Here is a 27,486-nt window from a genome sequence, read left to right as displayed (position 1 = left end):
TCAAGAAAATAAAATTTAAGTTTGAAAACTATACCAACTGGAGAAGAAGGGTCAGGGGAGGGATAGTTGGCAGATGGTTTCCATGTTCCCTGCAATTCTGATGGACAGTCTGGGGGAGGAGCTGAGAGATGCCCACACAAGCCTGTCTCCAAAGGCAGAGGGAAGGGAGGTGCCTTGAGTCCAGGGGCTGGAGAGGGGGAGCTGTGGCCCCCAAGCTTACCTGCTATGACCAGGACTCCCCCAGCCCTTTAGCACACACAGTTGATGGAGAAGCCCCATGGTGCCCAAGCCTCAGGCCCTACCCTTGCTCCCTGCCTGGCCTGGGCTCTCTGTCTCCCGAGGCAGTGGCCAGAGGCTCCCTCCTCAGCCGGCCAGCCAGAGCCTCCTCCAGGCAGCGTGACTCCAGCTGACGCCCCGACTCCCCAAGACTGTGGCTTGAGCCGCATCCAGAATGGAGCCCAGGGCACAGATGTTCCCATTCTCTGGCTCTGGAGCAGCTTCTTGGAATAATCATGGAGCTAGCCTTCCCTAATTTACCTTTGAGTGGAGAGAAGAGGATTTCTTCTCTCCTGGGCATCAGGCACCTGGTTATCTGCCCTGGGAACCAGTGCAGGATGCCAGTCCTGGCCCTTGTCTGTGTGTTTGTCTCCTGTCTCAAGGTGGGTGTAGGGAGGCAGATGAGCTGAGAAGGCAGGGTCTAAGGTCTCCACGCTCTCTCTGGCATTTTCTGGCTGGCTCGTCAACTGGAAGTGGTCTGGCTGAGATGAGGGCACTGCTGTAGGACCTCTGCTTGGGGCACTGCAGTTAGACCAGGACACACAGGAGCCCGGAGATTATTCCTGGACCCAAGAGAAGAGGGAAGGGGCTCAGCCGTTCCTGAGGTTCTAGTACCTGCTGAGTTTTGCAGGAAGCCAGACTTGAACTCCAGGCTCTGACGAGGAGCAACTGTGTAACCTTGAGCAAAAGATATAATGTAGTTTTGGGGCCTCAGTTCAACATCTATAAAATGGGGATGACAATAAATATATCTCTGAAGATGAAATAGAAATAAGTCACCTAGTCAGAGTGTTGTTGCTGCAGAAATGGCTACTCCATTCCTCTTGGGTCTAAGGTACAATGCCAAATCCAGGGAGAGTTTAAGATCTTGAACCAAGTATCTAGGCTCAAATCCCAGCTCTGCCACTTCCTATCTGTGTGATCTTGGCCAGTTGACCTTTCTGTGCCTGTGAAAATGGGGACACAGAGCACATAGTTCAGGGGCTGCTGGGAGGAACAAATGAATCCACAGCAGAGCTCGACCTGCAGTGAGCACGACACATACGACCTCTTGTAACTGTTGTGTCCACCGCAGCCCCGCTGCAGCCCAAGTCCTCAGGCCCCTTTGTCAGCTGACAGAACCTGTGAGCTGTAATCTGAGGTCTCTTTTGGAGCCAGGCTGGGCTGGTGAGATTCTTTTCTGAATCTGCTTCTCACCAGGGGTTGGGAGTTGATGACAGGAGCTCCGTTCAAGCCCATCTCCTCACCCCCACTCCAACCAGCATCTGTTTCCATAAATCCCTCCAGTGCTTTGTCTGGAAGAAGAGTGAGCTTCCTCAGGCAACAAAGTTCTCAGAAACCATCCATCTGGGCAGCTCACAGAGTGGGGCTCCCTCTGGGCATCCTCCCCTCCCTACATTGACCCTGACAAACCTTAGGACAAATGACACCCTCTCAGCAATACAGCCAAGGGAAGGCACTCCCCTTGTCCCAGCTGCAGCCCGCCTGCCCTCGGGCTCCCAGCTGCCCACTGCTGCCCACAGCACGCCATCCCTCAGGCCACCAGGTGACGGCAGTGGTCCATGTCCCTGCTGAGCCAGGGCCAGCTGCCCATCAGCCCAGACCACTGCCCCCAGTAACACTCTCGCTGCTAGTCTGGGATCACTCCTTATGCTAATCCCTAAGAAGAAAGAGTTTGTGTTTCTTCCTGGTGCTTCAGGCGGAAGGAGGGATTCCAGAATATTCTGTTCCTGGACACTGCAGAGGCTGGCAGAGACCCAGATCCCTCCATCATCTCAACCTCTGCCCCCCACCACAGGACCCTGGCACCGCTGCTTTCTCCTCTTCCCGCTCCACAAGCTTGTTTTAAGCTTTGTTCTTGGTGTCAAGAAGTTGCTCCTTGTAGGCATGTAAGGAAACAGGGTTCTGTGTCATCAAGCAAATAGGGGGACAGAGTCCCCAGTCCGTTTGTAGGAGGCTGTTATTATTTTTGCTGAAACAGGCCTGATATGTTATGTGTATAATATTATGCCCTATTGTAAAATAGAATGCAAAACTCTACATTCAGCTTCAAGTAAACTATGAGGCTTCAAACATAAACACTACAATGTAGATGCACCAGGTAGAGCATTTGCCTCTTTCACTCATGACTATATTCCCAGCACTGAACTGGGCTGACACAGCAGTATTTGTTGAATGAATATGACTTTATAATATAGGCTTATGAATATTACCTTACAGCCTCACGATCCAGGTTGAACCTCCTGACCAGGTTACATTCTGTTCTTTCTGTCTTTGATGGAAATGACCTTTTCTGGTCATCCTTGGTTTTCTCGTCTCCTGTGTCCTGACCACCTCTTCCCATTTTCCTTCTTCTGATCCGTCAGGACCTGAGACTCCTTCCTTCTCTGCCCACAGCCTCCTCCCCCCTCCTAAGGTGCTGACTCCACAGCACACAGCCCTCTGTGCAGCTGTTCACACCCTGGGCCTCCGGAGGGGCCTTGTTGCCAAAGCAAGTCTGTCCCTCTGGTACATGTGTGATGGGTTTGGGGATGGGGGTGGGTAGCTAGGCATTGGATCCTCTTTCTTTGTGTACAGTGTGTCTCCCATTTAAGTTAAAAAAACCAAAAGTCTCTGGAGGTCAGTAATTTCCAGTGGGTGGGAGTCTTGAAGCAGAGTCCCTGGGTCCCTAGGCCCCAGCTTGTGGTTGTCCCCGGCTGACATTGGCTCCAGAATTTTTCCAAGCTTACTGAAAACCCACTGCCTACAGAAGCCATCTTAAAGGAAGCCAAGGCTGAATGCCTCCCCATCCCAACTACTCTCTGGGGAATCGAAGCAGGAGCAGGTGAAGAAATCAGAAAGGGCCTAGGTCTTAAAGGGGCCCTGCCAGCCCTTGGATGCTGCTGCTGCTGCTGTTGCTAAATCACTTCAGTCGTGTCCGACTCTGTGTGACCCCAAAGACGGCAGCCCACCAGGCTGCCCCGTTCCTGGGATTCTCCAGACAAGAACACTGGAGTGGGTTGCCGTTTCCTTCTCCAATGCATGAAAGTGAAAAGTGAAAGGGAAGTTGCTCTTTGGATGCCTCTCTTTAAAGGCGTGTGCTTTGTGCATACTGACTGTGTGTGGTTGTGTGTGTGTGTGTGTGTCAGTGGGCATGCATACACTAAGACCAGCAGCCCTTTAAATAACTGGCAAAGTCATCTCAAGCCTTCTTCCTCGCCTGTTCACAGCCACAAAGCCTCAGAGCCCAGCATCCTAGAGTCACCAGGGCCAGAGGAGCCAGGCAAGCAGAGCTCTCGGGGAGGGGAGGGGAAGGACCTCTGCTGCCCCTCACTCCTATACTGGGATGAAGTGTGTGATCTTCACCCAGAGGTGGGTTGGATGGAGGGGAAGGGCTCCCAGGAGGTGGTCCTCATGGCAGGAAAATCTTAAGAAGCAATAAAATAAAATTTGTATTTTAAGACAAGAAAATTTATTTGGCCAAATACATCTAAAGCTGGGTTAAAAAGTTAAACAGATTTCTTTTTTGCAGGACTTCTTAGGACTAAAAGAGATCTATAGCAGCAAGTGATTCCCAGACTTGTATAATCAGGGAACTGTTTTTTTCCATGGAACATCCTGGACTAGTATTCCATGGGATACTCTTTGGGAACCATCAGTCACATCCCCCTCCCCCCAGACTGGTTCAACAGCTTGACTGGAAAGGCTCTAACAACATCACCTCCTACAGTGGGCCATCTTATTTTGCAGCAGCTTTCATTCCTTAGGGGGTGCAAAGTCCACTTACCCTGCTCTCCGGACTTGCACAGAGAATTTCAATCTCTGCTCAGCTGGAGAGTTCTCTGAAAAGTCCTCAAGAGTCCTTGACTCTCATCTGCTTACCTGCTCTAGACAGGATGTCTTTGCGTTGACTCAGGTGCTCATTCAGGGCAGGAATTGGGTTTTGCTGTGGGATCTGCAGTGCCTGGCACACAGTGAACACACAGTAAATAGTTGTTTAGAAGAGAAAGGCATAGAGCCTCCCTGGATGGCTCACACAACCACAACAGTGCCTCCATCTAGAGAACTTCCACATTCCTGGCTGCTTCGTTGTCAAGCCATGGCCTTCCCTAGGGTTTATTATTAGCAAAGGAGACAGGGCCGCTGATGGCAGGAAGCTGGCTGGGGCTCAGGGTGCTGGCCGTTCAGCCCTGGGGTCCTGTCAGCAAATAGTCCCTTGGAAACAGGGCAGGTGTCCCTGAGGAGGGGGCAGGCTGGGAGGGGCCTCACTCTGCCCACACTGGACCCTGGAGGAACCGCTGTGTGAGCAGGACGGCAGCCCTGGCTGGAGGGACTGTCTTGGGCAGGTGACCTGGGCAATTCCATGGTCTCCAGGGTCCCTGCCACTCTGGCCACGTGTCCCTGTCACAGCCCTGAAACCCCTTCAGGCCCCTGTTCTCCTGTCTCAGTTCCAGGCCCGGCCCCTCCTCCATGGGAAGGTTGGCTCCATGCCTGCATCCCTTCTGGGTCAGAGGACACCTACTGGGTTTTCTCAGGGCCACTGGGAGCCTGGGATCCCCCCGTCATCTCCACTCTGCCCCCCCTCACCCCTGCCCCAGTCCTGGTTGCATTCTCAGGGCTGTCCCCTCCCAGGGGCCCAGCAGGGGCCTCCTCTTTCATCTCCTGCTCTTAAAAAGGGGCCCACCATCTGTCCATCCCCACCCCCTCCCTGGGATGCTCTGCAAGGCTCCACGTTAGCATCAGACACAGCTCTTTGTTCATTTCTAATCCCTTCTTCCCAGCTTGGAAGCTGCTAGCCAGTCTCCCAAGCCAGGAAAACCCTCACTCAGGTAGGACTACTTTCTAGATTTTTCTGGCCTCTTACCTGGATGGCAGCTTTGAAGCTAAAAAATCAAACATGATGTCAACTTATTCTGTGGTTCCTCATGGCGCCACCCCAGAGTCATGCTGGGTGAGGGTCTCCTTTCCCCAGTGGGGAAGAGTCACATGTTAAGGTAAAATTGTGGGTGGGGGGCGGGAATTTAGACCACTTCCTACTTCCCACCTCATCTTGTCCCCACGGCCTTGCTCTCAACCCATGGCTCCTCCCTGTTCACCCCTGGAGCTGCCCTCCTCTGGGTGGGCTGTGTCCCTCAAATGTTAGCTCCTTCTAGTGATGCTACAGGGAGGAGAGGCCGGGACACGTGTGTCTTCAGCTTGCTATGGGAGGAGGCCAAGGGCTGTGAAGGTGGATCCTGGGTCCCAGAGCCCTGAGCTTTGGTCCTGGCCTCCTACCCATGGACCCTGCCGACATGTGGGCTGTAGAGCAAAGTGCTCAAACCTACAGCTTTAGCTGTGTGTTTGAGTTCCCTCTTCCTGGTCATGCATGCCACCTTAGGTGAAGGCATTTGATTTCTTTAGCCTTAGTTTTCTCATCTATAAAATGGGGTTAGCAGTATAATCCACAGTCTCTTTTCTGAAACCCTTGGGTCAGATATCCTCCAGAATTCAGAATTTTTCAGTTTCAGACAAGTGACCTGGTGCATCTATTCTATATGACACAACTGGGGTCTAGAAGTTCCTTGTAATCAAATACATTAGTGTTTCTACAACTGCACTTTTGAGCACTCATAATACATAAAATAAATGAAAATCATAAATTATCCCAGATATGTTCAGGTCAAATTTTGCTACCAAATGAATTTAAAAAAATTCTTGTTCAGTTTTCAGAGGCTTGAAGGTTTGGGGTTGCAGATAAGGACCATCCTACCTTGTGTCTCTATAGATAATGGCATGCAGCACAAAGAGATATAAAAAGTGTTCATGGTTGAGGCCTGACCCAACCCAACTGTGAGGTTTGGGATAAGACAAGTCTCTGACAAGGCCAAGGGTGATGGGTGGAGAGAACCATTTGGAGCGGCTGTGCTCTTACCTGAGTGTCTGAGCCATTGGTTCCAAGTCCACAGGTCCTGAGCCTCAGCCCTCACAGGGCCCTGTGTCTTTTCCAGGCGTCTGACTCAATCCACCTCCGGAACTGGATCTTTCTCTGGTGGGTCCTCAGGGAAGACCACTGCTGTACTGGTGACGGTGACCTGCCTGACCATCACAGCACCATGTCCACCCGGTCGACATCCCCAGATGGTGGTGCCATGTTTGCCGTGTGCTGCTGCCTCCACCTGCCACAGCTCTTCTCCACCTGTGTGGCCTTCTCTCTTGTGGCTGACATGGGCTTTTGGAGAGGGGCCATAGGTAACTGGTCTATGTCCCTCTGGTGTGTCTGTTTCGCCATGACCTTGCTCATCTCCATAGTCGAGTTATGCAGGGCCGATTCTGAATTTCCTTTCTTCTGGTGCAACATCTCCGTCACCTATGCCTGTTACGCTGCCCTCATCTGCCTCGCGGCCTCCATCATCTACTCCATCACCTACGTACAGTTCGTGCCTTATGGTCCTTACAGGGACCGGGCCATCGCAGCCACTGCTTTCTCCTGCATCGCGTCTGTGCTGTATGTCATAGAAGTGGCCGGGATGAGGGCCTGGTATGGTATCAAGGAGATCTTCTTCTATAAGAATACCATCTCAGCCCTGCTGAAGGTGCTGGAGACCTTCGTGGCTGGTGTCATCTTTGCCTTCCTCAGCAACACCTCCCTGTACCTGCACCAGCCGGCCCTGGAGTGGTGTGTGGCCGTGTACTCCATCTGCTTCATCCTGGCAGCTGTGGTCCTCCTGCTGGGCCTGGCTGAATGGAAATACATGCTGTCCAGGACCTTCTCCATTTTCCAGCTAGTGCTCAGCCTACTCTCCGTCCTCCTCTCCATCAGTGCTCTGGTCCTCTGGCCGCTCTACCAGTTCAGCGAGGAGTTCGGCGGGCAGCCCCAGAGGTCCAGTGATGGGGACTGCAGGGACGAGCTCACCCACGACATGTGCGCCTGGGACCAGCGCCTGGCTGTGGCCGTCCTGACAGCCATCAACCTGCTGGTTTACGTGGCCGACCTGGGGTACTGGGCTCACCAGGTCTCTGTAGGGACCGAGGACCAGCCCAGGGTCTCCTGATCCTCTGCTCACAGGAGGTATCCTCACCGAACTCTGACATCCTCTGATACCCTCTTCCTGGCTCGCTCTCTCCCTCCTCACATCCTTCCCCATGCATCTCACTCTTTTCTGTTCCCTTCCCTCCTGCTGCTCTGTCTCCTTCCTGGTTTCCTTGGTTGTTCAATTTCTGTTTTGTCTCTTTCTCTTGCTTCTCTCATTTTTCCTTCATTTTCTACTTTTTGGCCCTTTTCTGATTGTCCTTAGTTTTCTCGTCTCCTGTGTCCTGACCACCTCTCCCCATTTTCCTTCTTCTGATCCATCAGGACCTCAGACTCCTTCCTTCTCTGCCCACAGCCTCCTCCCGCCTCCTAAGGTGCTGACTCCACAGCACACAGCCCTCTGTGCAGCTGTTCACACGCTGGGCCTCCGGAGGGGCCTCATTGCCAAAGTGTGTCTGTCCCCCTGGCAGTGCCTTACTGGTGTGGCTGGGGAGTTTAGGGGGTGTGGGCAGGTAGGAAGGGATTGGGCTTTTTTTCTCCCAGTGGAGCAACTGTACAGTGCACCTCCCCTTTAAGTTAAAAAAAACCTCTGAAGGTCAATAATCTCTAGTGGGCGAGATTCTTGCATGAGATACTCTGGGTTCCTGGGCCCCACTTGGTGCTCAGTCCTCCAAGAGATTGGCTCCAGAATTTTTGCAGGCTCACTAAACATCCGTCGCTTAGAGGGCATCTTAGAGGAAGCCAGAGGCAAATGCCTTCCGTCCCAACTACTCTCTGGGGAATAAAAAAAAAAAAAAAGAGCTGGTGAAGAACCCCAGGGTCTTGAAGACACCTGTCTGCAGTGTTTGTGAGGGGCAGCGATGTGGTCCCCCTGACTCAGTGATCAAAACAGCAGATCCTGCCTCTGCAGGGAGAAGAGCATGGACACTGCCAACCTGTCTGGGTGTTTTGTTTTGTTTTTCCTTTTTTTCCTTCTGTTCTGTGGACCAAAAATTACTGAGTGACTCTGTTTTTTAAGAGAAAGTGTCAAATTTTCTTGGGCGGGTGGTTTGTAGGGGGTGGGGGTTGCTGCTCCCATTGTGAAAGGAACTGTATTGTTGGGTGTGAGGGGACACATACGTGTGTTTTTCTGTGTTGGTTGCTTTTTGATGTTGCTTCCTGCTTCTCTGGGACTCAGGCATAATTTGCACTATATAAATGTGCACAATTTAAAAAATTTTTCTGGAGCTTCTTATTCCTATCAGCACTGCTATCAATCATAGAGAATGGTTTTTTCTATTCTCCCACATCTATAATAACCTTTTCAACCTCAATATAAACATGAAAGAAAAGAAAGAAAACAAAACAAAATCCTCCACTCTATTTGCCGCAAATTTGCCTAGAGCTCAGAGGAGTCCCCTGTGCGACCCCATAGACGGCAGCCCACCAGGCCCCACTGTCCCTCGGATTCTCCAGGCAAGAACACTGGAGTGGGTTGACATCTCTTCCTCCGGTGCATGAAAGTAAAAAGTGAAAGTGAAGTTGGTCAGTCGTGTCTGACTCTTAGCAACCCCACGGACTGCAGCCTACCAGGTTCCTCCATCGATGGGATTTTCCAGGCAAGAGTACTGGAGTAGGTTGCCATTGCCTTCTCCCAATCAATTCCCACCCTCACCCAAACATAGGTCTCTGGGAGCCCCTCCCACTGGCTCTCCACCCAGGCCTGGACTAGAGCCTGGGGGTGTGGCCCAGCCTGTGACACTAGATGTTGGGCCCCACCCCAGTGCCTAGTATCCTGTCCCCTAGTTCTTAAAGGGGCCGTGAGAGCATCTGGATGCCTCACTATAAAGGTGTGTGCTTGTGTGCATGCTCAGTGCACTGTGTGTACATGTGTGTGCGCCCTTGTGCTCCCCTGCATTGAGATCAGCAGGCCTTTACAGTAACTGGTGGCTGTGAAGGTCCCACAAGTCTCCTGTCATCAATTACAAAGCCTCAGAGCCCAGCATCCTGGTGTCACCAGGACCAGACGGGCTGACAAGCAGAGCTGTGGGGGAGGGGAGGGGAAGGACCCCATCTGCTGCCCCTCACTCCTGTCCTGGGATGAAGCGTGTGATCTTCACCCATTGGTAGGGGGTGGAGGGGGAGGGCTCCCAGAAGGTCATCCTAACGCAGGCAAATCTTAAGAGGGAATGAAATAAAATTCTTATTTTAAGGCAAGAGAAGAAAAATTTGCAAATAAAATGTTTCTCTACCCATTTGGGCCTCTTTCTTCCTTGCTAGTGTGCATTGTGCATGAATCTGACCTCCTAAAGAGCAGAAATATCTGCTCCACAATAGAGGTCAATTTTTCTAGCCGAAGCCATGGAACTTCTTAGAAGATGACACTGCTTACTTACTTACGACCTTACTGGGGTCACTAGATGTATTGCTTGTGTTCTGCCCATTTTACAAGATTCTTGTTTCTTGAGTCAATGATGAAAAAAATAAGATAACTAGGCTATTTGAACCTGCCTGCAATGCAGGAGACCCTGGTTCGATTCCTATGGTGAGAAGATCCCCTGGAGAAGGGATAGGCTACCCACTCCAGTACTCTTGGGCTTCCCTGGTGGCTCAGTCAGTAAAGAATCTGCCTGCAATGTGAGAGACTTGGGATCGATCTCTGGGTTGGGAAGATCCCCTGGAGGAGGGCATGGCAACCCACTCCAGGATTCTTGCCTGGAGAATCTCCATGGACAGAGGAGCCTGGAGAGCTGCAGTCCATGAGGTCTCAAAGAGTTGAACACAACTGAGCGACTAAGCATACATTAGCACTGGCTACTTGAAATGAAATATATAGTTCTCTAAGATCCATGATTGTAGTAGTGTGATTCTAGACATGAGAAGAAGCAACAAGTGGAAACCATCTCCTGGAACTGAGAGACTTGTAAGACAGATGGTCCAGCCGTCCTACTGTTGCCAGGACAGGGTGAGTAATAGCATGTGAGTGGTCTATCAGTGAAATCCCCATCTGACCTGGGAATGAGCATTCCTAGCACCCTGGGACAAATTGGTGAAAAATGTCTTCTAAACCTTGGCTGAAATTAAGACAGAAATAGAGGGATTGTGTAATAAAGAATGTTGCCGACCACCCAGTTCTACAAAAATCAAGCCAGGACTTCCCTGGTGGTCCAGTGCCTAAGACTGCACTCCCAACGCAGGGGCCCCAGGTTTGATCCCTGGTTGGGCAACTAGATCTCACATACTGCAACTAGGACCCAGCCTAGCCATATACATAAATAAAATAAATGCTTTTGAAAAAGAGAAACAAGTCATTAGCCATTGCCAGTCGCTGATCTACAATCCACCTTAGATGGAACTCAGGGTGAAAATCAGGATAAAGTACTTTGTGCTCTGGGACAAGTGTGAGAACCAGACCTCAGATAGTTAGATATTTTCAGGAGAATTTTTTTATGAGCCCAGTTTCTTGCATCTTCCCATATTCAGAAAAGCACTAGAACCATTACCCAAGACATCTGGTCCTCATGAAGAGCAGTAACCTATACCAAGCTGTGTGTCCCCAAATCACATACATCCTGCCCTCCTTACTTCTCTGAAGGACAGGTCTCAGAGCTTCCTGAGAGACTGTCTCTCCAGTTATACTCATCAGGTTGGCTCCAATAAAACTTCTATTTCTTTCTTAAGTTGACTATTGACTAATTTTTCATTGATAAACACATTGATACACCCAAGTTTTTGTGCAGGAGTATCATATTCTTATATTTCCTGAATCAAATGGAACACAGCCCTGGGACCTCACTTCCCAGGAGAATGGAAATGCCTCTGTGCTTTAATAAAAGAATCGCCCAGGGTGGGCCCACCTGAGGGGCTCACTGTCCAAGCCTCATGGTTTTTGAGGGTGGCTGCTACAACCCCCCTGCTGGGGGGTTAAGTGTCATTTGTCACAATTTCAAGGCTGGTCCAGTCCCTCACTGTGGAGCTCAAAAGAGAGTGTAAAGGTCCTCTGCTTAGTTCAACTCTCTCGTCATAGGGAAGGAGCAGCTAGAAACCAAGGAGGGGCAGGATGTGTCCAGAGTCACCCTGCGTGTGGCAGAGTCAGAGTCAGGACCAGGTGTCCTGTCCCCAAGCCAGCTGTCCGTCCATAGCCCCACGCTGCTTGTGACAAATGTGGCAGCAGCATCCTCCAGGCTGGGATTCCGCCCCGTCCACCCTCATTCTGCATAAACCTGCTCCGTCCCCCTGAGGAGGGCACTCACTGCTGCTGAGTCAGTTTCCTCATCTGCTAGATGGGGGAGGGGTGCCAGAGACCCCTGGTCCTTCCCAACGCCGCCTTTCCCTGATCTTTTCTGCTGGGAGTACAAAGGGACTGATCTGAAATAGTAGAAGAGGAAATGGAAACCCAGACTGAGAAAGAGGTAGATTGGGGTCCACAGTCACATGTGGTCCTGCCTCCAGTCAAGTGGCCCCAGAGCCCTGGTCTGGTCTCCCTGGAGATGAACCATGAGTTGGATGGAGAGCAGAGCCCAAGAGATCTGGTTTCTGGTTTCAGTTCTGCCACAGGATAACTCATGAGCATGGATGAGTCTCATCACTGATCTGAGCTCCAGTTTCCTGTTTATAAAATAGGAAAATGAGGCTAAAATGATGGCTTTTAAGCTATGTCCTCTGGAGACCTTGGTTTCTAGTGAGATGGTGGGGTTGCAAGTAGGGTGTTGGCCCACCCCGCATTTTCTCGAACCAGAGCAATCTGGCTTGAATCAAACTCCCACTCAAGATCTCATTTGAAAATAAGATTGGAAAGATTGAAAGTGATTCATATGCTCATCTTTAGGATGGTAGTTAATAAACTATTGTGTAGACAGAAGAAGGAATACTAAACAGTATGAAAAAATGAGGATGCTCTCAAATAATGATAAGGAAATATCTCCAGTATATACAGAGTAAAAACAGTAAGATGTATAGTATGCTATTTTAAAATGTATAATAGGGAGAGAAATACAAATAAAAACAAAGACATCTATATAATTGGTTTGCTTCAAGAAACACAGAAAGGACCCCCATGAGTTCAGTGGAGCAGATGCCTGCTCTTAATCAGGAAGAGGAATGGAAGAGAGAGTAGATGGAGCCACAGGTAGAAGTGAGGTTTCTCAATATATGGCTTTTAAAAGAATATTTTTATTTTGAACCATGTAAATGTATTACCTTTTCAAGAAAATAAAATTTAAGTTTGAAAACTATACCAACTGGAGAAGGGTCAGGGGAGGGATAGTTGGCAGATGGTTTCCATGTTCCCTGCAATTCTGATGGACAGTCTGGGGGAGGAGCTGAGAGATGCCCACACAAGCCTGTCTCCAAAGGCAGAGGGAAGGGAGGTGCCTTGGGTCCAGGGGCTGGAGAGGGGGAGCTGTGGCCCCCAAGCCTACCTGCTATGACCAGGACTCCCCCAGCCCTTTAGCACACACAGTTGATGGAGAAGCCCCACGGTGCCCAAGCCTCAGGCCCTACCTTTGCTCCCTGCCTGGCCTGGGCTCTCTGTCTCCCGAGGCAGTGGCCAGAGGCTCCCTCCTCAGCTGGCCAGCCAGAGCCTCCTCCAGGCAGCGTGACTCCAGCTGACGCCCCCACTCCCCAAGATTGTGGCTTGAGCCGCATCCAGATCAGAGCCCAGGGCACAGATGTTCCCATTCTCTGGCTCTGGAGCAGCTTCTTGGAATAATCACGGTGATAGCCTTCCCTAATTTACCTTTGAGTGGACAGAAGAGGATTTCTTCTCTCCTGGGGCATCAGGCACCTGGTTATCTGCCCTGGGAACCAGTCCAGGATGCCAATCCTGGCCCTTGTCTGTGCGTTTGTCTCCTGTCTCAAGGTGGGTGTAGGGAGGCAGATGAGCTGAGGAGAAGGCAGGGTCTAAGGTCTCCACGCTCTCTCTGGCATTTTCTGGCTGGCTGGTCAACAGGAAGTGGTCTGGCTGAGATGAGGGCACTGCTGCAGGACCTCTGCTTGGGGCACTGCAGTTAGACCAGGACACACAGGAGCCCGGAGATTATTCCTGGACCCAAGAGAAGAGGGAAGGGGCTCAGCCGTTCCTGAGGTTCTAGTACCTGCTGAGTTTTGCAGGAAGCCAGACTTGAACTCCAGGCTCTGACGAGGAGCAACTGTGTAACCTTGAGCAAAAGATATAATGTAGTTTCGGGGCCTCAGTTCAACATCTATAAAATGGGGATGACAATAAATATATCTCTGAAGATGAAATAGAAATAAGTCACCTAGTCAGAGTGCTGTTGCTGCAGAAATGGCTACTCCATTCCTCTTGGGTCTAAGGTACAATGCCAAATCCAGGGAGAGTTTAAGATCTTGAACCAAGTACCTAGGCTCAAATCCCAGCTCTGCCACTTCCTATCTGTGTGATCTTGGCCAGTTGACCTTTCTGTGGCTGTGAAAATGGGGACACAGAGTGCATAGTTCAGGGGCTGCTGGGAGGAACAAATGAATCCACAGCAGAGCTCGACCTGCAGTGAGCACAACACGTGTGACCTCTTGTAACTGTTGTGTCCACCGCAGCCCCGCTGCCGCCCAAGTCCTCAGGGCCCCTTTCTCAGCTGACGGAACCTGTGAGCTGTAACCTAAAGTCTGTTCTGGAGCCAAGCTGGGCTGGTGAGGGTTTGCCCTGTTGCTCTTTTCTGAATCTGCTTCTGACCAGGGGTTGGGAGGTGATGACAGGAGCTCCGTTCAAGCCCATCTCCTCACCTCCACTCCAACCAGCATCTGTTTCCATAAATCCCTCCAGTGCTTTGTCTGGAAGAAGAGTGAGCTTCCTCAGGCAACAAAGTTCTCAGAAACCATCCATCTGGGCAGCTCACAGAGTGGTGCTCCCTCTGGGCATCCTCCCCTCCCTACATTGACCCTGACAAACCTTAGGACAAATGACACCCTCTCAGCACTACAGCCAAGGGAAGGCACTCCCCTGGTCCCAGCTGCAGCCCGCCTGCCCCTCGGGCTCCCAGCTGCCACTGCTGCCCGCAGCACGTCATCCCTCAGGTCACCAGGTGACGGCAGTGGTCCATGTCCCTGCTGAGCCAGGGCCAGCTGCCCATCAGCCCAGACCACTGCCCCCAGTAACACTCTCGCTGCTAGTCTGGGATCACTCCTTATGCTAATCCCTAAGAAGAAAGAGTTTGTGTTTCTTCCTGGTGCTTCAGGCGGAAGGAGGGATTCCAGAATATTCTGTTCCTGGACCCTGCAGAGGCTGGCAGAGACCCAGATCCCTCCATCATCTCAATCTCTTCCCCCGACCACAGGACCCTGGCACTGCTGCTTTCTCCTCTTCCCGCTCCACAAGCTTGTTTTAAGCTTTGTTCTTGGTGTCAAGAAGTTGCTCCTTATAGGCATGTAAGGAAACAGGGTTCTGCGTCATCAAGCAAATAGGGGGACAGAGTCCCCAGTCCGTTTGTAGGAAGCTGTTATTTTTTTGTTGAAACAGGCCTGATATGTTATGTGTATAATATTATGCCCTATTGTAAAATAGAATGCAAAACTCTACATTCAGCTTCAAGTAAACTATGAGGCTTCAAACATAAACGCTACAATATAGATGCACCAGGTAGAGCATTTGCCTCTTTCACTCATGACTATATTCCCAGCACTGAACTGGGCTGACACAAGCAGTATTTGTTGAATGAATATGACTTTATAATATGGGCTTATGAATATTACTTCACAGCCTCATGATCCAGGCCTGCAATAGCGTCCAGTGTGAGCTTCCAATGGCCATGGTACCTGGACCAGCTCCCTTGGCTGTGCCCTGGCTGCCTAGCTCCTGCCTTCCTCGTCTGATCCTATTTCTAAGCCTGGTCCCACCCTAATAATTCTCTAAGCTACCCAGCAGCTCTCTAGTACAGTTGTTCTCTGCTGAAGTTGCCAGAGATGTTCTCTGCAGGTCTAATCAAGAGCCCATCATGTCTAAAAGCAGGTGCTAATTATCTCTATTTTCTGGATGATGAAACTGAGGCTTAGAGTATCATTGACTGAGCACAGGACTGCCATGTTCCAGGCTGAGCTCTGGTCTCAGTTCAGGGTTGGGGGACATGTGGACATGTCAGTGGAAAGGCCCTGAGATGACCAAGAGGAATTGGGAGAAGTTCTCAGTGGCTGGAGGGAGAGAGGCAAAGAGGCAAGAGAAGTAGAAAGAGGTATCAGTTTGTAGGGCTTTCAAGGTGATATTTTGGAATGTGTGTTTCACCTGAGGGAGCAAAGAGAAGCCTGAAAACTTTTCTTAGTTAAGTTCACTCCAAAGCAGACATTGAGGTAAAGAATGGAAACAGTCATTAGCAGGAAGCTTATGGCAGGAGAGCAAGTGAGGGGATGGATGGATCTGGACCAGGTGGTGACTCAAGATGAAAGAGAGGATGGATTCACACATATTTTGTAAAGAGCATCTGTGAAGGTGCTGCCATTGACTGAATGAGAAAGATGAGAAAGGATCAGTGTGTTTTGGGGGTGGGAGTTTCAAGAGGTGGGATTGGACATGTTGAGTGTGAGGTGCCATGCATGATTCAGAGGGAGAACTCAGGAGGTAGCTGAGCATTCAGGAGGTAACTATACTCTAGTACTCAGTAGAGATTAGCTCTGGAGGCAGGAATTGCGTAGTTGTCATCACTCAGCCTATTTACTTCATTCAGCATCTTCTTAAATGTTACATCCATGGAGCAGTCTTATCTACTCCCCACATTCCAATAACTGCCTCTTCACCTGTTTTCCCCTTGTCATTATATTTATTACCAGATAACATGCTATTATATATTGGTTTGCATATTATCCATCTAGATAAGTAGGATTCGTGAGGGAAGAAACTATTGGTTCCATTCTCTGCTCTCTGTCCAGTGCCTAGAACACATCCAGTCAGATGGCTGGATAAGGACTAGAAGGTGCACAGAGAAGAGGTGGTCGAGGCTGGAGTCCTGAGGACCTGAGACCTTCAGACAATGGGAGAGGAGGAGGAGGAGGGAGAAAAGGAAGGATGGGAGGCTGAGGAGCAGGGGGATCATCACTCCAGAGAATCGTTCCTGGTGCATTGAGGGCAGAGAGCCATTTCTTAATAAACTTTCTCCCTCTAGAAGCACACGAGCCGGGCCTCAGGTGCAGGTGGAGGAATAGCATGTGTATCTGGAGGGGCCTCAAGGAAACAAGGAGGCAGGAGCCCAGGCTGCTTCCCTGATGCTCTGGCTGGTTCCCCCTTTCTTAGCCTCCCTTCCCAGAGCACACTCAGTGGGTGGTGTCCAGAGGGAGGGGAGGGGCGCTGGGAGCACCTGGGATGGAGCCTGAGATGTTAAGAGAGCAGAAGGGAGAGGTGAGGTTACAGCTGTCCCTGGGGCATCAAGTGTCAGTAATCCTGGCCCCTCCCCTCATCAAGACCAGTTGAATGTTTGCTCTCAAATATTTCATAAATCTGCCCCTGCCTTCCACCCCTGAAATGTCTTTGCTCAAGGCCCATCATCCCATATGTGGACTCTACAATCAGCCCCCAAACTTGCCACCCAACTTCTTGGCCAGCCTCCATCCCATTTTCCTCCTACACCCAGAGTGTCAGTTCCAGAGTGGGCCTCTGATGGATCAGCCCCTCCTTAGAGAATGTCAGCAAGGCCTCATCACTAAGATCCTACTTGTGTCTCTGGTGTCCAGGTCCATCTACACTGAGCCCTGTCTGCTGCTCCTGCAACACCTCCTTTCCTCCCACCTCACCTGTTGTACTCACGTGAGACCCAGGAGCTGCCCACATCAGATTACTTCACAGAAGTGTCACTCTGGAAGCAATCAGAGATGGAGTTGTTGGAATCAAGGAAGACCTCCTGGAGGAGGTGATTAAAAGTCAAGTCTTAAAGGACATATAAAAAGGTTAACAAAGCAAAGAAGTGAGGAAGAGTTTTCAGTTATATGATTTGCTTGAGGATCTCATGAAGTTTCAGTGGCAGAGTGGATGTGACTGCTGCTTGTGTGTGGGAGGAGGGAGAAGAGAGAATTGACCCTGGCCAACTGGAGGCTGGTCTATATGCCCACTTGGGTCAGGAATGAGGTTTGGGGTGGCAGAAAGTAATGAGTTGGAGCTGAGACACTTCCCTAAAGCTAGGACCACATTGTTCACAACCTCAGAGGTAGAGTAGGCAAGGAAAACCATGCCCTTCAGCAAGAGGAAAGGTCAAGGCTAATACCCACCTTGACAGGAGTGTTGGATTTTTTTTTAAGTCTTCACAAGAGAAGCAAAATCTAAGTCTTCATTTCCGGTGAAACGGGCCCAAATATACATGACCTCTGAGGTCAAACAATGCCAACCTGGAAATTAACACAATTGGCACCCAGCAGGTGTTTGGCCTGGAGGGTCCTGAGCAGAAGCAAATGCAGTTATTCTGGGTGAAGCTTCCAACAAAGGTGTCGGGACCCTCCCAGAAAAGCAAGTCCTGTAAAAGGGGGCTCACAGTTTAATGACAAAATTTGTGAGGGATCAACCTGCTGTGAGTCCCAGGAACTCCAGTGAATACAAACCAATATGAAATACTCAGCAAACCAATACACTTTGATAAACAAATACACTAATGATAAACACATTAGAAAAAGACACCGTGAAAAAAAAGACAGGAAGATAGGAGAGAGAACTGTAATGGGTTGAAGAGGGTCCTCCTGAAACTCATGTCTACTCAGAACCTCAGATCGTGGCCTTATATAGAAGCATGGTGATGCAAACATACTTAACTAAAGATTTGGGGATGGAAATCATCCTGGATGGAGGGTGGGACCACAGTCCAGTGACTGGTGTCTTTACGAGAGAAAGGATGCAGAGATTTACCCACACAGAGTTGAGAGAAGATGAGCATATGAAGACAGAGATGGAGTTAAGGGTGGGGGGCTACAAGATAAGGGGTCTCCAGAAGCTAAAAGAGGCAAGGACGGACCCTCTCGGAGCATCACAGGCAGCACAGCCCTGCTGACACCTTGATTTCAGACTTCTGACCTCCAGAACTGTGAGAGAATAAATCTCTCTTGTATTAAACCACCAAGCTCATGGTAACCTTATGCAACAACTCTAAGAAATAAAAATAAATAAAAAATTGGAAAATATAGTCTCTCATATTTTTATAAATTACCAGAAAATCTAGCTGACCTACTCTAGAGCATGGTAGTCACTTGGATCCCAGGTCCCCTTGTTATTTCCTGTGTCCCCCAGTGTCTGAGACTCACAGGGGAGGGTCCACTGATCTAGAGAAGGAGAGTCAGTCCAAATGCCCACAGGAGCCAGGAGGGAAGGAAGGAAGTAAAGGGGATGGAGAGGACTAGGGCCCCTGGAGAGGACTAGGGCCCTTGGAGAGGACCAGCTGCACCTGCCAGGGTAGAAAAGAAGGAGGCCCTGTGCATGACACACTCTCATGTGTATAAAATGGAAAAAAAATACAGATATGCCCTACAAACATGTGCATTTATGTACACACATGTCTACATATTTCAGAACATATGAAATGTATTGAAGATTGTACATGAGGTTGAGGACACAGATGCTCCCTGGATGGAGGGGTGAACGTTCCTGTGAGCAGGCAGGAAGTCTGGTCATGCCCAAGAGAAGAAATCAGGACATGCGAGATGATCATAGACTTGCTTTATGTCAATTATACAGGAGAATAAGAGAAATATAGAAAACTGCATGAAGATATGAATGGAAAACAATATAGAGAGCATAGCCACATCAGCTCCAGTGCCCCCAGCCCCTCAAGGACACACAGCCCGGTGACACTAGACCTCCTGAGGCTTCCAAAGGAGCTGGGAGTCTGAATTTTCATGAGAAATTAAAACGCTGCCGCTTCCAAGCCCTTAGGGAAAGAAATAGTAATACTAGTGATTCTACATCATTTCTTCATGAAAACACTGTGATGGAAACTGAACACATCAAGAGTCCACCTGCAGTGCAAGCTGGTTTGCAGCCCCTGATCTGCAGCAAATCAAGCTTCATGTGCTGATGTCTAAGTAGGGCAGGGCCTTCCAGGTCCTCTGTGAAGGGGGCGGGGAGGGGAACAGGTAGGGGACATGGATTGAGAGTGCCCTGTCAGAGACCCTCTGAGGAGTCCTTCATGTGCTTCTATTCATTTAATTGACACATAGTAGGTTATAAGCCCAGTGCACAGATGGGGAACCTGAGGCTCTGATGAGTAAATGGACAGGATCATCCAGTTATGAGATGTCTTATCCTTGTCGCTCTGGTGTCCATCTTCCCTCTTCCTTCTCTGTCCTTCCAGCACCTCCTCCTTCCTTCCTTTGTCCCGGCCATGACCTTCCCGGCTCCTTGTCTTCCAGTCCACACGCCTGGCTGCTGGGCAGGCAGGGCTCAGCCACATCCAGGCTGTGATGTCTCTGGGGCACCATGTTCAGGCTCACAGATTAGAGTGGAGGAGGGGCTGCTGGGGAGACTCAGGCAAACCTCTTGCTTTCCAGGTGGGGGAACTGAGGCCCAGAGAGGGCACAGGCCTGACCCAGGGTCACACAGAAGGAACCACCATGCCTCTCCTGCCCAAGTCCTCCCTCTGTGCTATTAAGTGGATCTAAAGAGATGAGAATACCAGACCACTTGACCTGCCTCTTGAGAAACCTATATGCAGGTCAGGAAGCAACAGCTAGAACTGGACATGGAACAACAGACTGGTTCCAAATAGGAAAAGGAGTACGTCAAGGCTGTATATCGTCACTCTGCTTATTTAACTTATATGCAAAGTACATCATGAGAAACGCTGGGCTGGAGGAAGCACAAGCTGTAATCAAGATTGCTGGGAGAAATATCAATAACCTCAGATATGCAGATGACACCATCCTTATGGCAGAAAGTGAAGAGGAACTAAAAAGCCTCTTGATGCAAGTGAAAGAGGAGAGTGAAAAAGTTGGCTTAAAGCTCAACATTCAGAAAATGAAGATCATGGCATCTGGTCCCATCACTTCATGGGAAATAGATGGGGAAACAGTGTCAGACTTTATTTTTTGGGGCTCCAAAATCACTGCAGATGGTGATTGCAGCCATGAAATTAAAAGATGCTTACTCCTTGGAAGGAAAGTTATGATCAACCTAGATAGCATATTAAAAAGCAGAGACATTACTTTGCCAACAAAGGTCTGTCTAGTCAAGGCTATGGTTTTTCCAGTGGTCACGTATGGATGTGAGAGTTGGACTGTGAAGAAAGCTGAGCCCTGAAGAATTGATGCTTTTGAACTGTGGTGTTGGAGAAGACTCTTGAGAGTCCCTTGGACTGCAAGTAGATCCAATCAGTCCATCCTAAAGGAGATCAGTCCTGGGTGTTCTTTGGAAGGACTGATGCTAAAGCTGAAACTTCAGTACTTTGGCCACCTCATGCAAAGTGTTGACTCATTGGAAAAGACTCTGATGCTGGAAGGGATTGGGGTCAGGAGGAGAAGGGGACGACAGAGGATGAGATGGCTGGATGGCATCACCGACTCGATGGACATGAGTCTGAGTGAACTCTGGGAGTTGGTGATGGACAGGGAGGCCTGGCGGGCTACGAATCATGGGGTCACAAAGAGTCGGACATGACTGAGCGACTGAACTTACCTTAAATTTCAGGGTCATTTTGTTGAGGTAAGTTGTGAACAGCTTTGGGGACAGATACCCCCATCAACCCTCATGCCAGTGCCCATCCTCCACCCCGGCAGTGCCCCTGGGAGGCCAGCAGGCTCCAGGGCTCCCCTGCAATGGGGCTCAAGGAGCTTTGGGGGTCCAGGGAGGTTCTCAGGTTTGCTCTGTTTCTCTTTCCAGCCTCAGCTTGTCCCAGGGTTTATTATCAGCAAAGGTGACAAGGCCCCTGATGGCAGGAAGCTGGCAGGGGCTCACGGTGCTGGCCCTTCAGCCCTCGGCACCTCTCAGCAAATAGTCCTTTGGAAACAGGGCAGGTGTCCCTGAGGAGGGGGCGGGCTGGGAGGGGCCTCACTCCCCCACACACTGGACCCTGGAGGAGCCCCTGTGTGAGCAGGACTGCAGCCCTGGCTGGCGGGACTGTCTTGGGCAGGTGACCTGGGCAATTCCGTGGTCTCCAGGGTCCCTGCCACTCTGGCCATGTGTCCCTGTCACAGCCCTGAAACCCCTTCAAGCCCCTGTTCTCCTGTCTCAGTTCCAGTCCAGGCCCCTCCTCCATGGGGAAGGTTGGCTCCATGCCTGCATCCCTTCTAGGTCAGAAAACCCCTACTGGGCTGCCTCAGGGCCACTGGGACCCTGGGATCCCCCCAGTCATCTCCATTCTGCCCGCACCCCTCCCCCGCCCCCACCCCAGTCCCGGGAGCATCCTCAGGGCTGTCACCTCCCAGGGGTCCTGCAGGGGCCTCCTCTTTCAGCTCCTGCCCTTAAAAGGGGGCCAAACATCCGTCCATCCCCACTGCCTTCCTGGGATGCCCTAAAAGACTCCACGTCAGCCTCAGACACAGCCTCCTTGTTCATTTCCAATCCCTTCTTCCCAGCTTGGCAGCTGCTAACCAGTCTCCCAGGCCAGGAGAATCCTCACTCAGGTAGGACTACTTCTAAATATTTCCAGACTCACATCTGGATGACAATTTTGGAATTCTGTGGTTCCTCCAGGACACTCCACCTTGGAATGCTGGGTTGGAGTCTCCCTGCCCCAGTGAGGAAGAGTCACATGGGAAGGCAAAATGCAGGGGAGGGGATTCAGAACAGTTCCTATTTTCCATGTCATCTTGTCCCCATGGCCTTGCTCTCACCCCATGGCTCCTCCCTGTTAATCTCTGAAGCTGCCCTCCTCCGGGTGGAGCCACATGTGTCCTCTCAGATGGCAGCTCCTTCCAGTGATGGCTCCTGGGAGGACAGGCCAGGACACGTGTCTCCAGGTTGCTGTGGAAGGAGGCCATGGCCCTGAAGGTATGTCCTGGGTCTCAGAGCCCTGAGCTTTGGTCCTGGCCTCCCACTCTGGCTGACCTGCTGAACTGTAGAGCAAAGTGCTCAAACCTACAGCTTTGGCATTTTCATCTGGGTTTCCCACTCCTATCTACGGGGCAACCTCAGGGAAATACTTAACCACCCAGCTTCAGTTTTCTCATCTGTAAAATGTGGTTAGCAGTACAATCCAATATCCCATTTCTGAAACCTTTGGGTTTGCTCCAGAATTCCGAATTTTTCAGCTCCAGGTAGGTGACATGGTGCATCTACTCTGAGATATCACCCTCACTGGGGTCTGAAAGCACCTTGTAATCAGATACAGGAGTGTTTCTGCAACTGAACTTTTGAACATAAATTGTCTCATGTTTGTTCAGGTCAAAACTTGTTACCAAATGAGTTTTTTCAAAATTCTTTTTTTCAATTTTCATAGCCTTGAAGGGTTGGGATTGCAGATAAGGACCAGTGTAACTTCTGTCTCCATAGATAAAAGTACACAGCTCAGAGAGATAAAATATTCATGGTTTGAGGCCAGACCAAACATGGCTATAAGGTTTGGGATAAGACAAGTCTCCTGACTAGGCCAAGGCTGATGGGTGGGGAGAAACATTCTGGAGCGGCTGTGCTGTCACCCGAGTGTCTGAGCCATTGGTTCCAACTCCGCAGATCCTGAGCCTCAGCCCTCACAGGGCCCTGAGCCTTTTCCAGGCGTCTTGACTCCAGAGCTGGATCTTTTTCTGGTGGGTGTCAGCATAGACCACTGCCGTATCGATGACCTAGGCCTGCACAACCATCAGGACCTCCACAGGATCGTCCTCAGGCCTGGGCTCTCTGACCATCATCATGGGCTACTTTCTCCGCCTGCTGCAGCTGCTCTCCACCTGTGTGGCCTTCTCCCTGGTGGCTGGTGTGAGCACTTTGCAGGTGGCTGCAGGTAACTGGTCCATGTTTGTCTGGTGCTTCTGCTTCATCGTGACCCTCATCATCCTCATAGTCGAGTTGTGTGGGCTTCAGCCTCGCCTCCACCTCTCCTGGGATGGCTTTCTCATCACCAGCGCCTCCTGTGCCACCTTCTTATGTCTCTCAGGCTCCATCGTCTTTGCCACTGCCTGTATCCAGTTGCTGCCTCACAGCCCCTTCGGTGACCACGCCATTGCGGTCACTGCCTTTTCCAGCCTTGCATCTGTGGCTTATGCCACTGAAGTGGTCTGGACCTGCGCCCGGTCTGGAGAGTTCTCCTGCTCTGTGCTCACCTTGCCAGGCCTGCTTCACAGGCTGGAGATTTTCGTGGCCTGCATCATCTTCGCCTTCATCAGCAGCCCCCATCTATATGTGCACCAGCCGGCCCTGGAGTGGTGCGTGGCCGTGTATTCCCTCTGCTTCCTCCTGTCAGCCGTGACCCTCCTGCTGAACTGGTACAACTGGGACAACAGGCTGCCCGTCCCCGTCCCCCTCGTGCATTTGGGGCTGACCCTGCTCTCCACCCTCCTCTATGCCTCCGCTGTGGTCCTCTGGCCGCTCTACCAGTTCAACAGGGAGTTCGGCGGGCAGCCCCAGAGGTCCAGCGACGTGAGCTGCCGTGATAAGCTCAGCTCCTACGTGTGCACCTGGGACCAGCGACTGGCTGTGGCCGTCCTGACTGCCGTCAATCTGCTGGTTTACGTGGTGGACCTGGTGGACTTGGCCCGCCGCTGTTTTTATCAGCTTCTGAGGCTCTGCACCAGGCCCCCCGGTTCCCTCTTATTGTCAGTGGAGGCATCTTCACCAAGCTCAGTCGTCCTCTGATGTCCTCTTCCTGGCTCCCTCTCTCCCTTCGCACATCCTTTCCCATTCATCTTGCTCTTTCCTGTTCCCTTCCCTCCTTCTTCTCTGTCTCCCTTCTGTCTCGTGTCCTTGCTCATAATTCTGTTTTGCCTCTTTCTTGTGTTGTTCCATCTTTTCTACATTTTCTGCTTTTTGTCCCTTTTCTGTTCTTCCTTGGTTTTCTCATCTCCTGTGTCCTGACCACCTCTCTCCATCTTCCTTCTTCTGATCCATCAGGACCTGAGACTCCTTCCTCCTCTGCCCTCCCACCTCCTAAGGTGCTGACTCCACAGCACACAGCCCTCTGTGCAGCTGTTCACACCCTGGGCCTCTGGAGGCTCTGGTTGTCTGTCACCCTGGCTGTGTCTTAGTTGGTACAGATATGTGGAGTCGGGTGAGTGTGGGTAGCTAGGAATTGGACCCCGTTTTTCCCAGTGGAGGTGGTTGTAGAGTATTATTGTTGTTCAGTCTCTCAATTGTGTCCGACTCTTTGCGACCCCATGGACTGCAGCACACCATGCTTCCCTGTCCTTCACCATCTCCCGGAGCTTGCTCAAATGCATGTCCTAATGGACATGTCAGTGATGCCATCTAACCATCTCATCCCCTGTCACCCTCTTCTCCTCCTGCCTTCAATCTTCCCCATCATCAGGGTCTTTTCTAATGAGTCGGCTTGTTTTTAAGTTAAAAGAGGTCAATAATTCCCAGTGGGTGGGAGTCTTGAAGCAGCGACTTTGGGTCCCTGGGCCCCATCCGGTGCTCAGCCCCACCTGAGACTGACTCCAGAATTTTTGCAGGTTCACTAAACACCCACTGCCTAGAGGGCTTCTTAGAGGAAGTTGTGATGACTTCCATCCCAATTACTTTCTGGACATCGAAGTAGGAGCTGGCAGAGAACCCCAGGGTCTTGAAGTCACCTGTCTGCAGTGTTGGTGAGGGGCAGTGATGTGGCCCTCCTGCCCCAGTGATCAAAACTGCAGGTCCTGCCTCTGCAGGGAGAAGAGTGTGGCCCCTGCAGCCTTAAAGGTGATGTTAGCCTGGGTTTTTTTTCCCTGATCAGGAAGGCAAAAATTAGTGAATATCCTTATTCACTAAAGGGGAAGTTTCTTTTCATTCTTTTTCCCAGCGGGGTTACTTCAAAGGGTGGAAATTCCTTCTGCCAGAGTGAAAAGAATTGCATCCCTGACTGCTGCACACAGAAGTATGATTCTATGGCTTAGTATGATTCTATCAGTGGCTTTCTCTGCTGTTTCCTGCTTCTCTGAGACTCATGAATAAGATGGTCTATATGAATGTATAAGTATGTATATCTTATTCCCAGGTGCTTCTGGTTCCCATCAGCCCCCTGCTGTCAATCATAGAGAAAATCTCGTCCCTTCTCCACAATCACAATGTACTTTTTTAACCTCAATATTAAGATAAAGGAAAACAAAACAAAACAAAACAATACATTCTCCCCTCCTCACTAATCAAGAGATCCTAATTAACCTAAATTTATCTAGAGCTCAGAAGAGGCCTACCAGATTTCCCTTCTCACCCATCCGACCCTGGGTGGGGTCCCTGGTGGGGTCCCTCCCACTGTCTTCCCGCCCTCACCTGAGCTAGACCTTAGGGAGTGGACCATCCCTGGAAAACTAGAGTTTGGGCCCCACCCCAGTGCCAAATATCCCATCAGATAAGTCTTAAAAGGCTCTTGCCAGCTCCCCGATGTCTTTCTTTAATAGTTTGTGCCAGGGACTCCCCTGGTAGTCCACTGGTTGAGACTCCTGGCTTCCACTGCAGGGGGAGTGGGTTCTATACTTGGTCTGGGAACTAAGGTTCCACCTGCCATTCAGCGCAGGCAAAAACATTTTTTTTTTAAAAGTTGTGTGCCTGTGTGCATGCACAGAATGTTGCCTGGGTATGAGCATGCGTGTCCATGTGCACGCTGGCATTGGCACCAGCAGCCGTTTGTATAACTGTGGTGAGGAAGTCACCCCAAACCTTCTTCCTCTCCTGTTCTCAGCCACAAAGCCTCAAAGCCCAGCATAGTAGCTTCACTAGGGCCAGAGGGGCCAGGCAAGAGGAGCTGTGGGGGAGGGGAGGGGAGGACGCCCACTGCTGCCCCTCACTCCTGTACTGGGATGAAGTCATGTGATCTTCATCCAGTGGCTGGTGGGATGAATGGGGCAGGCTCCCAGGAGGTGGTCCCTATCGTGGGGAAATCTTAAGAAGGACTAAAAAAAATTCATATTTAAGGCAAGATGAAAAATTTCAGGATAAAATTGTTCTCTGTCCATTTGAATCTCCTCCCTCCCCTCTAGAGTGCACTGTGAATCTGCAGTATGTGTTAACCAACCTCTCTGCTCAGCCTTACAGGTGAATTTTCCTTCTTTTGGCCCCAGTCATATAACTCATTAGAAGATTAACACAACTTATGACCTTATTAATGTCACAGCTGTATTATTTGTATTCTGCCTATTTTACAAGATTATTGTTTCTTGCATTGCCAAATGTGTGACTGAGCCTCTGGTAAAAAATTAATGTTGACTTGAAATGATTGACCTGATGTATAGTCTATAAGATCCTTGATTGTAATAGTGTGATTCTAGATATGGGAAGAAGCGATAGGAAGGAACCATTTCCTGGAGTTGACACTCTTGTAAGACAGATGGTCCAGAGGATTAAGGCTACTGTTACCAGGACTGGGTGAGTGATAGCACTTGAACGACCAGGAATAGACATTCCTAGTGACCTGTGACAAAATGGCCATAAAATGCTTCCTAAATCCTGGTCAAAATTAAGATAAAAAGGGAGAGGACTGTGAAATAAAAAATGTCACCCACTGTTCAGTTCTACAAGAATCAAGTAGTTAGCCACCATAGTCACTGTCCTACAATCCACCCTGGAAGGAATTTAGGTCGAACATCAGGATGAGACACTGTGATCTACAAAGCTGGACCTCAGATAGCAAGAGTTTCTCAAGAGAAATTTTTATGATCCCAGTTTCTTGCATCTTCTCATACCTAGAAAAGCACTCAAACCGTTAACTAAGGGATCTATTCCTCATGAAGAGCAGTAACATTCCACCAAAACTATGTGTTTGGTTGCGTGTACCCCTGAACTCACATACATACTGGCCTCCTCCCTTACCTCTTCAGAACAGTTTCATAGCTTCCGGAAAGATTGTCGCTCGGGTCATATTCCTCCTTGTTGCTGTTTACTCGCTCAGTCGTATCCAACTTTTTCGACCCCATGAACTGTGGCCTGCCAAGTTCCTCTGTACATGGGATTTTCCAGGCAAGAATACTAGAGTGGGTTGCCATTTCCTTCTCTAGGGGATCTTCCTGACTCCGGGATCGAACCTGCACCTCCTGCATTGGCAGGTGGATTCTTTACCGCTGAGCTCAAATAAAAAACTCCATTGCTTTCTTAGATTGACTAATGATTCACTTTTCATCAAGAAAAGCAAGCATGCGTAGTCCTCCCCAGGCTTCCCTGATGGCTTAGTGGAATCCCAGAGTAAGAGAGAGGGGCAGATCTG

The 27,486-nt window shown here is 50.3% G+C and overlaps 2 protein-coding genes across 2 annotated transcripts; both read left to right on the top strand.

Annotated features, from left to right (window-relative positions):
• Window positions 1–6,347: 6,347 nt before the first annotated feature.
• On the top strand, window positions 6,348–7,286 carry LOC139178315 (myeloid-associated differentiation marker-like). Its single transcript, XM_070775923.1, has one exon. It carries the CDS (start codon window positions 6,348–6,350, stop codon window positions 7,284–7,286), a length of 939 nt encoding a protein of 312 aa, XP_070632024.1.
• A 14,847-nt stretch (window positions 7,287–22,133) lies between these two features.
• LOC109575300 (myeloid-associated differentiation marker-like) lies at window positions 22,134–23,945 on the top strand. The gene is made up of 2 exons (XM_070775922.1): window positions 22,134–22,145; window positions 22,941–23,945. The coding sequence occupies exons 1-2, from the start codon at window positions 22,134–22,136 to the stop codon at window positions 23,943–23,945; spliced, it is 1,017 nt and encodes a 338-aa protein (XP_070632023.1).
• The last annotated feature ends 3,541 nt before the right edge of the window (window positions 23,946–27,486 follow it).

The sequence above is a fragment of the Bos indicus genome, chromosome 21, assembly GCF_029378745.1.
Source record: "Bos indicus isolate NIAB-ARS_2022 breed Sahiwal x Tharparkar chromosome 21, NIAB-ARS_B.indTharparkar_mat_pri_1.0, whole genome shotgun sequence".
NCBI classification, from domain to species: domain Eukaryota; kingdom Metazoa; phylum Chordata; class Mammalia; order Artiodactyla; family Bovidae; genus Bos; species Bos indicus.
This window is presented reverse-complemented; position numbering and strand designations above follow the sequence as displayed.